General features: G+C 35.2%; 1 protein-coding gene across 4 annotated transcripts in view; it reads left to right on the top strand.

Moving 5' to 3' along the window:
- Window positions 1-12201, top strand: part of LOC100004582 (uncharacterized) — a 56596-nt gene that overhangs the window by 26331 nt on the left and 18064 nt on the right. For 3 of the 4 annotated variants that reach the window (XR_015516451.1, XR_015516450.1, XM_087295350.1), the window contains exons 1-3: window positions 3072-3207; window positions 5916-5974; window positions 12053-12073. Coding sequence is in view for 2 of the 4 variants with exons in the window: in XM_087295350.1 (XP_087151476.1) it covers window positions 3200-3207; window positions 5916-5974; window positions 12053-12073 (88 nt within the window). In the remaining 2 variants the exon portion in view is untranslated. Of the gene's footprint in view, window positions 1-3071; window positions 3208-5915; window positions 5975-12052; window positions 12074-12201 lie in introns of those variants that run through there. The other variant, XM_087295351.1, reaches the window with a different exon arrangement.

Raw genomic sequence — 12201 nt, 5'->3', positions numbered from 1 at the left:
AGCATTAAACATGTTGTGAGTTATCCTACTTACTTATAATCAGCAGTGCAATACAGCTTTCATTCACCAAGCTTGTTTGCACAAAAATGACAATAGCACCATAAGAACATCAGGGCAATATTACAATCTGTACAGCACAGAATCCTGTGGCAAATACTACAGAAATATGAAAATAATACTATACACTACTACAAGAATACTACAAGAGTATTGCATACTCTACAACAAAATCCTGTGGTAAAAACTTCAGAAGTTTGAAAGTAATATCACACATTACTAAAAGAATACTACTGGAGTATTGCAACAAAATCCTTTGGTAAATACTATAGAAATGTAAAAGTAATACAACATGTAACCCAGGTTACTGCAGTCCTTAGTAAGCCCTTTAACCAAGTAAATTAATAAAAAACAATAACTGGAGCACATGTAAAATAATTTTATTTGTGTTTTTTAATACGATGTTATTTAAAAATAAAAATAATAATAATCAATCACAGCTCAGAGCGGGTTGGATGGTGTAGGACCGGCGGGGTTATGTTGGTGCCGTGACCCGGATGGGAGTGAGGTTTGGGGGGAGGTGGGGTGTAGTGTAACAGGCCAGCTAGTGACTGCTGTGCAGGTAAACCTTACTCCTCTGACCTCTAAAGATGCTCTAGCGACAGATAGAGGCCATGGTCTATAGGCTCCTTGTTAGAGCAACTGACTCCCATGCGGAAGGTCGCTGTGGTGTAAGACCGGCGGGGTTACACACACACTACCACAAGAATACTACAGGAATATTGCAAACTGTACAACTGAATCCTGTGGTAAATACTTCAGCAGTATGAAAGTAATACCACAAGAATACTACAGAAGTATTACATACTGTACCACAGAATCCTGTGGTAGAATGTCCCAAAAACTAACAAAGTACTTCACAATTACCACATATTTTTTGTGCTGTACTTTTGATGGTTTACCTGAAACACTGCATGTAATTTTTGTAAGGGTTATTTGCAGAATTTCTCATTATTTACTTTGGGAGAAAAAATGATTTAAGATTTATCCTTACATTTGTTGAAGATAAAAATGTGTTGCATTATAAATCTGTTACTCCACATGGTAAACCCAACTCTTTAAAGGGAATTAGGAGGACATAGCAATGAGCTCTTTTGAATGGAATGCAGTGTGGACACCCTAGACGTTGCATTGCTGCCATCTCCTGGAGTTATGCAACTACAGCTGTAATCTCTTCTATTTCTTAGGAAGCTACACACATTTCCTCTATATACATTCCAGTTTGTTCTTTACTCCGCCTTCAGCTGGTCTTATATTTTCCATTTTTTTAAATTGTGTACTGTTTTTTAGTTAAATTTTTTCTGAAAGTGTCTGTTCTGTTTTCAGTGTTTGACGTTGATCAGAATCAAGTTTGATGCTACGTTATAATAAATTTGCCCATTCTTAATCTGTACATAGATATTTTCTCCCTCCTTTTCTCTCAGTCTTTGTTTCTACAGCATTTACTATAACCAAAAAGGCCCCATGTGTCTTCCTTTTGATTATTGATCACTGACTCTGCCAAACTAAATGCCTATTCTGGCTTTGAATGTCTGATGTTTGTATCTATTATAGAGCAGTTCTGGCGTTGTGGATGTGACATTTGCAGTAAAAATTCAATATATAAATTCACAGAGAAAGTCTATGTTAACATAATATTAAAGCATCTGTTAATATTTTCCAAAACAGCTAACCACAGAGTTATACAATTAGAAAACTATCAATCTGTAAACAACTTTTAGGTTTTAAATAAGGAAAATAATCATGCGTTATGGATGTGACCCAAAAAGTTAGCGAGTTTACCTCATACCTTGTAAAAACTCAGTGAATTAAACTGCACAACACAAAATAAATAATGCTGATATAAAGAATAAACTTAAACACAAAAAAAACAGAAACAGTTTTAACATTTTGATGAAAACTTAATTTTTTTCATGGCAAGGTTGACATTTGCATGGAATTACTCTATAATTTTTTTTTCAAGCTAGTTTTTCAAGTTTGTCAATCCTTTTATTTCCCATTTTAATGAAAATGTTGTACTGTTCTAAGTAATTCCTGAGTAAATCACTATTACGAAAAGCTGAATATTGATGATTACTGGTGTAACTTAACCAAATCAGAGACTAAATCCCTACAAATAAAAGCTTATGGCCAGTTTGACCATTGTTTCAGTGCACTTCAGCTGATCATCGTTAACTAAAAACTCATATATATATATATATATATATATATATATATATACATACAGTTGAAGTCATTCTAAATTATTCGGCCCTTGTTCATTTTTTCCCCAATTTCTGTCACTCAGAGAGATTTTTTCAACACATTTTTAAACATAATAGTTTTAACAATTCATTTCTAATAACTGATTTATTTTATCTTTGTCATAATGACAGTACAGAATATTTTACTTTTTTCAAGACACTTCTATACAGCTTAAAGTGACATATAATGGCTTAACCAGGTTAATTAGGTTAACTAGGCAGGTTAGGGTAATTAGGCAAGTTATTGTATAATAATGGTTTGTTGTAGACTATCGGAAAAATATAGCTTTAAGGGGCTAATAATTTTGACCTTATTTTATTCTAGCTGAAATTAAACAAATAAGACTTTCTCCAGAAGAAAAAATATTATCAGACATACTGTGAAAATTCCCCTGCTCTGTTAAACATCATTTGGAAAATATTTAAAAAGAAAATCAAAATCAAAGGTGGGCTAATAATTCTAACTTCAACTGTAAATACATTTTTAAATTGATAAATTATGGCAGTAAATCGTGGAATAACCTAGTTATTAGGCCTACAAATAGAGTACATGTCTGGATTCTTAATTATTTTACGTTGATTGTCTGTTAGTTAGTCACGAAATTACCAAATATTACCAATACGTTACTGTTACTTCGTGTGTGGGTTTTGCTGGAAGCCCAGATGAGTGAGATTTTCCGGGAATTGACGACAGCATCCGAACAAAGCCGATCATAAATTGCCTTTAAAACGGAATCAGCCGAAGCCTCCAGATAACGCCGATTTGTAAAACAGAAGTGTCTTTCTTTGGCAGATTGGGGGCGATGAAGAAGGGTTGGAAAATAGCAAGGAAGAGCAAGATCGTCCTTTAAAACCATCTTTTATTGTAAAGCATCTTTTTTACTTCTTTTTGGATTTACATGCAAAGGTAGGCTAATCTCAGCACTTCTTTATAAGATTTCTGAATGCTTTCACTTATGTGAAGAGGATCAATAGGGTTAAATGATGAAGGAGCGCTCCTTTTAACTTTATATTCTAATACAGGATTATTAACAAAGGATTTGGGGCGTTCCAAGGCAAGAAACAGTTCGCGTCGGGACATCTTAAAAATTTTAACAGCATTGTCTTATTTATTAAATAGGCTACTGCAAAGAGATGTCAAACAATTAGCCTACAATCTCACATTCACGTGCAGATTTGACAAATTAGGCTATATGGGCACGAAATATCCAATGCTCGAAATACTTGCTTGTTTTAAATCAAATTGTTAATGAATCCTGCACCTTGGTTGTAGGCTATACCCTGTCAGGGAAATCGAAGTGGTAACACGAGAAAATATTGATTCATAGTTCATTGTCGAATGATGCAGCTTCCTCCTGAATGGGACATCAAATACTGTCTCTGGCCATGACATACAGCTCTCAGGGGCTGACTTTATTAACGCCAGTGTGCCGAGCGCTGCTGAAGCGGAATAAAAACGCAATGTTTCACGACGCACCGCTTGATTTACGTAACAGAACCGACAGTCGTTTTTCATTACGGTATTAGGATGTCTGTTCATTGTCTTACTAAATGAGACAGCACGTTTTTATCTGGCGTGTTCTCATTTTTGTGCTTGTTGACGCTAATGTGTTGCGTAAGAGAACACGAATGAATGGTGATATGTGTGAATAGGAATCCTCACTTTGCTAAATGGGTCGTTTTAACGGGACAGGTCCAGCAGAGGAGTGCGGCACACCCTTGTCGCATCAGCGGGCCTCTATATGGTTAATAGCGAAGGAAAAGGCGGCTAAACAATCGCGCCCTCACGACACAAAAACACGGATATTCTGAACGCCACGGTGACTTTCGCCTTTATACTGACGGAATTTTTTATGAAAGATGATTTAATTGGTCGTTAAATTGGTTCAGTGCTATTCTGAATCATCTGACTGAGTCAGCGATTTAAAAGACTGAAACAAGACCACTCATTACCGTCACATTACCCCGCTTGTAATTCATTCAGCATTTTTTTGCGAGCTGATGCCAGTTTCACTCCATTTCAGCATGAGAAATGGCTGTGGCTTCATTTGAAGTGGTTTTATAAAACAAGCTGATTTCTTATTAAATATGCGGTGTTATGAATCGATTGTTAAGTGGAAGTAGAGCATGGGGATATGTCGGGTAAACGAGAACTATTGCAGATAATGTGTTGGCTAATCGTTTTGTCAACATTATTAGCTTACTGTTAAACAATGAAGTCAATCAGTTGAAATATTGCAGCCACAGTAGGGCATGGAGATGCAGATACCCATATAATCAATATATGCAACATACATATTTGACTTATACACTGTAAAAAATCCAGGTTGTCTTAAATTTTTAAGTTGAATCAAATTAATCTTATGAGTCCATTGAACTTATATTATGTTAAACTGACTTAAAATAGCTTTCATAACTTAGAAAATTAATTTTGAGCATGATTAACAAGTTACAATGACCAAAAAAACATATGCTATATGCATAACATGCATACCAATTTTTTACAGTGAAGCCTACAAGTTCATATTTTGATTTGACATTTATAAAATATGTCATATATACACCATCTTGGAATATTGCACAAATTACCTCTTACATGTGACAGTTTGATTAACAAATAGGCCATATGTAGGCTATATGTTCAGTTATATTAGCTAATTTTAAAAAATTTTTAATTATGGGCATCACTTTGGCGCAGTGGGTAGCACGATCACCTCACAGCAAGAAGGTCACTGGTTCGAGCCTCGGCTGGGTCAGTTGGCATTTCTGTGTGGAGTTTGCATGTTCTCCCCATGTTTGCGAGGATTTCCTCCGGGTGCTCCAGTTTCCCCCACCAGTCCAAAGACATGGTATAGGTGAATTGGGTAAGCTAAATTGTCTGTTGTGTATGTGTGTGAATGAGTGTGTATAGATGTATATAGGCTAATTAAATCCAATAGGCCTATATTTGAACATTTGTGTGCATATTTCTAATTTCAATGGTTGAAATAATATATACTGTATAAATATTTGCAACATTTCAAAATTTATGGTATCTATTTTATGTGAAATTCCAATATGAACTCATATATGTTGCTTGCATATATTCTTATATATCAGATTTCAGTATAGAGATGGATTTGAGCTCTGAATAGTCTTGGTTTTTTGGCAGAAATGGCAGAGTCAGCTGCCCTTAATCTGGCCAAGCAGCTCTGCCAGAAACTGAATATCACGGCCACTATAGCTTCTGTAAAAGAGGCAGACAAGCAATCACCTCCTTTAATCAGATCTACAGTTTCGGCTCTGTAAATTAGACTGTCAGGATGTTTGACCTAAAAGCAATATCTGATCTCTTTTGACGTACATGGGTGGATTCAATTGGCACTAATGTTTCAGGATTAGCTCCATTTGATGAAGTCTTAGATTCATCTTGTAACATTAATTTATATTAAAGTTTTCCTGAATATAATTGAACCAATTGGTTTCCTATAATGCAGAGGCCAACATTATAGATAAATATATATGATAAATTGGCATATTAGTAAATCAAATGTTTTACAGGATGTGCCATATTATAGGTGATCTTTTTAATTTTTGTATATTGGAATTTTGATTGTACTGTTTTGTTGTTTGCAGATATCCAGCCAAAATGGGCATCACACATCTGGCAGTCATTAGCACCCTCATGTGCTCAGGTAATTCACTGAAAAAAACAATGCAATCTCGCAACAATTCATAACTTTTTGATATAGTAGCTAATTTGTACGACCTCTTTGGTAAATTTTTTAGTACAATTTTCTAATCTCTCTATGAGAGGTAGGGTTGGGAATGAATAAAATTGACCTCCATTAGAAATCATACATTTTCATAAGAATGAAATTGTATGGATTTGTGCAAATGAGCAATTTTTATGACAGTAAGTAAAATATTCATGTCAAATTGAGCTTTATTGTCATTCCACTACATGTGTGGACAAACAGTGGAATAAAGTGCCATGTCTCTTGTTTATGTGCTACATAAATAAACATAACCATAAATATGAACACAACACTAGACATAAGAGCTATTTTTAACTTATACACAACTAATATACTGGAGCAGTAATCTATACTAACTACTAACAATGTACATACTACAAACATAGGCTCATTCTGAAAACGTAGCCCTATATACATTTCTGGAGATCGCAAATTATGTAGCCAGAAGTACATATGGCTGCATTTCGTCTTTAAAACCTTGGATGGCTTCCCCGCTGTTACTGGTTTGTCCAGTAGCTCGCCATGTACATTGGCGGACTTGAGACTCAGAGAGGAGTTGACTGTGATGACAGGGTTCGAGTCTGGTGAATGGTTCCAGAAAGCGCGTAAAACAAAACCAGAAGCCAAAAAATGAAATTAAAAAGTAGAAACAGGGTGAGGATGTGGTAAAATCTGAAAACGTGGTAAAAATCAGGCGAGGGCTTTTCTTTTTCTGGATTGCTTTTAAAACTGTCGGTTGGGTTTAGGGAAGTGGCTGGGCGGGTCAATCTGTGTTTTTGAAAACACTATTGGTTGGGTTTAGGAAAGGAGGAGGGTGGGTCAGTCGACTTTCAGTGGATTTATATGAGAACAGCAGGCATTAATGGCACTCATAAGGAAAATTTAAGATACACAGCGGGCTCTGGTGGATTCGCGAAAACAAAAACTGCAAAAAACATACCTCCTGGGATGTATTTGGTGCTCTTCAGAAATTTATGTAGTTTTCAGAATTAGCCTGGGTTGGATACTACACGTACTTAAATATACACATAACCTACGACGCACTATACAAGTACTTTTACATATAACATCATTTTATTGTGCGAGATCTTGTGCAAAAGAGGTATTTTAAGGTTGGACATTTAAAAGCAATGTAAACATTGCTTTTCTTATCAAGCTCTTGTAAGATGGAGTTTAAGCCAAGTGTCCAGGGCATATAGAAAGAGAAAATGTTTCTGTGGTTGGTTTGTCAAACCCACTCACTCAGTGATTGAAAGAAAGTGTCTGGGAAAGTGTCAGAAAGATGTGAGATTGTGTTTTTTGCAGGTGGTTTGTCAAGCCTACTCACCTGTGCAAAGAACACTCAGAATTGCATAATTCTAATATTATGCGGGTGGCACAGTGGCTCAGTGGTTAGCACTGTTGCCTCACAGCAAGAAGGTCGCTGGTTCAAGTCTCGGCTGGACCAGTTGGCATTTCTGTGTGGAGTTTGTATGTTCTCCCCATGTTCGCGTGGGCTCCGGCTGCTCCCCAACAGTCTAAAGACATGCGCTATAGGTGAATTGGGTAAACTAAATTGACCATGTGTATGTGAAATATGAGTGTGTATAGGTATTTCCCAGTACTGGGTTGCATCTGGAACAGCATCCGCTGCTTAAAACATATGCTTGAATAGATGACGGTTCATTCCGCTGTGGTGACCCCTGATTAATATGGGACTAAGCTGAAGAAAAATGAATGTATGAATATTATTATGTGATAATATAGAATAATAATAAAAAAACACTTTCTCACGGTATCTGGCTAGAAAAACATTTCTGATGAAGTCATACACAAATAAGTGTAGAGACAGCAGACACAAGCCTTTGCTTTTTATTTGCATAGTTTTCTTAATCGCTTTCTTTCACGAGGGCAACATTTGCAGCATCGTTTATCTTAAGATGTTGGGCTGAAAGTGCACAGTTGGCAGTTTGACATGGCAGCATTCCTAGTCCTTTCATATTGTTAGTGCTGCAGAGAAGGCAGACCTGCACGCTGTCGTCCCTGATAAAACTCATTCACTATTAACTCAAGGTGTATTTTTGTTGCCTGCAAAGAAGGCATGTATTTTTAAAGCCTGTATATTCAGGTTTGTGGTGCTTTAAGAGCATACATATTCTTCGGTGTTTGTCTTTTTAGTCAATTATGCTTTGTTCACCCCAAAATTCAAACATTGTCAGCATTTATTAACCCCCTTATTGGTCTAAACTGGTTTGAGTTTCTTTTTTCTGTTGATCAGAAAAGAAGATATCTTAAGTACGGAAGCCCTGACCCACAAGGTGTAAATAAAAAAAGCAATCTTGGTGGTGAGAAAAAAAGAAAAAGAAAACTCATGTCATTATAAGGAGATATTATGTCGTTATAAGGATATATTATGTTGTTATAAGGAGATATTATGTTGTTATAAGGAGAAATTATGTCATTATAACGAGATATTATGAGATTAATGAGAAAGACATAATTATGTCAAAATAACGACTTAATTATGTCGAATTAACGACCTCATGAAGTCGTTATTTCGACATAATTATGTCATTATAACGAGGTATTATGTCGTTATAACGAGATATTATCTCGTTATAATGACATAGTATCTGGGTTGAATGAGATTATAACGAGAAATTATGTCGTTGTAATGAGATATTATCTCGTTATAACGAGATATTATGTCGTTATAACAAATATCTCGTTATAATGACATAATCCCTCGATATAACGACATATCTCGTTATAACGACATAATAACTCATTATAACAACATAATATCTCGTTATAACGACATAATATCTCATTATAATGTCATTATAACAACAAAATATCTCGTTATAACAATATAATATCTCGTTATAACGTCATAATGTCTCGTTAAAACGACCTAAGCTTTCTTTCTTTTTTTTCCTCACCACCAAAATTGCTTTATTTTTTTTAACACCTTGCGGTTCAGGGCTTCCATACTTAAGGAAGGCTTAGCCATTGATCTCCAAAGTAATTTCGTCCTACTATGGATGTGAAATGCTGCTGATTTTCAACATTCTTCAAAATATCTTATTTTTTTGTTCAACAGAAGAAAGAAACTGCTTTAAGGCGGAGTACATTTTTACATTTGTTTGAACCATCCCCTCAAGACTGAATCAGTTCTACATTCATTTGTTAATCTAAAATTTTGTTTACATAAATGTAATACTATTTATATATTTCGAGAGAGAGAGAGAGAGAGAGAGAGAGAGAGAGCAGGAGACCCATCTCCTTGTCATTCTCCTTCATAACTGCTGATTTCCAACTCAAAGGTGATTCGGTTAGTTAAAGCTATAAGGGCAAATACATCGTCATATAGGTAAGCTAAATTTGATCTAATAGAAATTTGATCTGTCGCTTGAGCAAGAAGATGCTTTCATGTGGCCTGTGTCTTTCTGAACAGTTTAGAGTGTCATAATAGTGTGTTCTGTTATCATTTGTTTTCTAAAACCTAATGTTATCTGATATTATAAATCTCCCAATTAAAGTAAAATGATCAAGAGACACTCAATGTTTTCCTAATGGATTTATATTGATTGTTGACTGCATGAATGAAATCCAAAATGGACTTTTCTTACTTAGAGTTTGTCTTGTTTCTAGTCCTAATATCTAAAACAAGAAGCATTTTCTAAATAAATAAAAAGTATTGTTTTGATTTCAAAAACAGTAAAATTAAATTTATATTGAATATAAAATATAATATATATTTATATTGGTCAATTCTATATAAATCTCCAACAATTGGTCCAAAATACAGCTGCTACAGTAGACTTCTTACTGGCACTCTTAAGTTTGAGCACATTACCCCATCTTACTCTTACTGCACTGGTTGCTGGTATGTTGAAGAATAGAGTTAAAAATTGTACTCCTTGTTTTTAAGGTTGTAAATAGTCAGGCATTTTCTTAAGACTGTTAACATTTCTGCTAGATGTTTAAGGTCATCAAGTCAGAAATTATTAAAAGTTCCCAGATCAAAGTTAAAGAAAAAAGTAGAGCTGGTCTTTTCCACTGTGGGCCCCAAATTGTGGAACAGCCTACCTCTCTCTATTAAAATAATTTCTACTGAATCCGTGTTCAGGGGGAAATTGAAACGTCCCCTTTTAGAAAAGGCTTTTAAATACTGGATGGAGCTAAGCTTGCTATTTTTTGTTTCATGTTGTATTGTATGTTCTTTTATTCCTTTAATCTTATTTGATCATTTTTAACTTAAGTCGTGTACAGCACCATGGTCAACAACTGTTGTTATATTGCGCTTTATAAGCAAAGTAAGTCTGAGTCCAGTGGTGTAAAATAACAAATTAGAAATATTCTAATTACTGTAATCGAGTAATTTTTCTCAGAAATTGTAATTGACTAAGTAGTTTTACAAATGTATACTTTTGATTTCCCTTGAGTACATTTTTAGTGCAGTATCGGTACTTTTACTCCACTAAATTCCCTTAACCTACAGTCACTTCTTTAGTATTTCCTGTCTATGAGGATTAGAAAAATCAGTCCTGTGATTCCTGTCCAATCAAATCGCACATAGAAGGTAAATCGCCTCATAATGAACTACCTCAAGACATGGGTGATTTAAAATTGCAGCAACTGTTTGAAAGTATTAAAAGTGTACAAGAAGATGTCCAAAGTCTTTACACACATTGACCCAGAGACTGTTTAGAAGCATGTCACTGATGAAAAGATGACGGATGTTTACTGTATGATGACCGAAATGGCCTTAAACACCCAGCAGACACAAGACGTCAACATGACGTCAGATTGACATTGTATTCCAATGTCGTGGGGACATTGCATTTGGTTTGGAAATGAAAATCGGGTTGATTTTAGAACTCAACGTTAGGCCGATGACGTCATTGCCCAACCTAAAAGCAACCAAATATCACTGTCTAATTATGTTACAGCTTGACGTTGTGTGGACGTTACCACTATGACGTCTATCAGACGTTGGACTTATCTGGCCATACCTGACTAATAAATATCAGCATTTGACATCAATATGACGTTGGTTTAAGATGATGGTTTGACATTGGATTTTGGTCACTTTCTAACACAACTTAAAATCAACCAAATATTAACGTCATTTGATGTTGTTATTGGACATCAAAAAAACTTTGTCCTTAGATGCTGGCTAGACATTGAATTTTTTCATCACCTGACATTACATCCTAAACCTAACCTAATATTAACGTCTTATGGCATTGTGTGTCTGCTGGGCATTAACTAAATGCACTACAGAATGTTACGTTTACACACATTCACAAATTACATGTAAATGCATCAGCATTACCCAGTGTAATACTCGCTACTCACTACTCTTGAGTACTTTTGAAAGGACTACTTTTTACACATTCTTCACTTGCACTACATTTTTAGGCAAGTATTTATACTTTTACTTAAGTATGCTTTTTCAGTGCACTTTCCTTCACTGTCTAAGTCAAAAAATTAAGTAGGATTTCCTTAAAACAAGCAAAAAAATCTGTCAATGGGGTCAGTAAAATTAATCTTATTTCAAAGTGAAAGCAAGATAATTTTGCTTACCACAATGGCAGATTATTTGTAAGGGGTCTGGCTGCAGACCTGGTGCAGTGCAATCTGGGCTGCATCCAATGCTTTTTAATGGGCTCACCTAACCCCACCCCTAACCCTACCCGAAACGATGACGTCACTAGCTCCATTTGAGTGCATTGTGTTTGACATTGCATCGCTGAGTCATGCAGTCTCAGCTTGCATCATAAAGGCCGCATCCAGATACTATTGGATTATTTAGTTAGTTTTAATGAAAAACCTACTTAATTCTGACTTATTATTTCTGAAAACAAAACAATATTTCTTCTTGTCAAGAAGATGCTTCTTGATTTAAGAATTTTTAGATATTAGAACAAGCAACAAGACAAAAACTCCAAATGAGAAAGCATTTGTTTTGCAGCACATTGCTTCCGTCTCACTTGTATTTACTCTTTTTCCCCCCCCCTTTTTTTACAGTTTGGTCATCAACTATTAAAGGTAAGGTTTCAAATCTTCTCAATTTTCAGTAGTCAAATGCAAAGGTCACACAAGGTTCATTATTAGTTAAAGTATTTATTATTAGCTAATGTATTTATTAACATAAACTAATTATGTACAATGCTTGT

This window comes from Danio rerio, chromosome 19 (assembly GCF_052040795.2).
Source record: "Danio rerio strain M-AB ecotype USA chromosome 19, GRCz13ab, whole genome shotgun sequence".
Lineage (NCBI taxonomy): Eukaryota > Metazoa > Chordata > Actinopteri > Cypriniformes > Danionidae > Danio > Danio rerio.
Note: the sequence above shows the minus strand (reverse complement) of the source record. Positions and strands in the feature narration are given on the sequence as shown.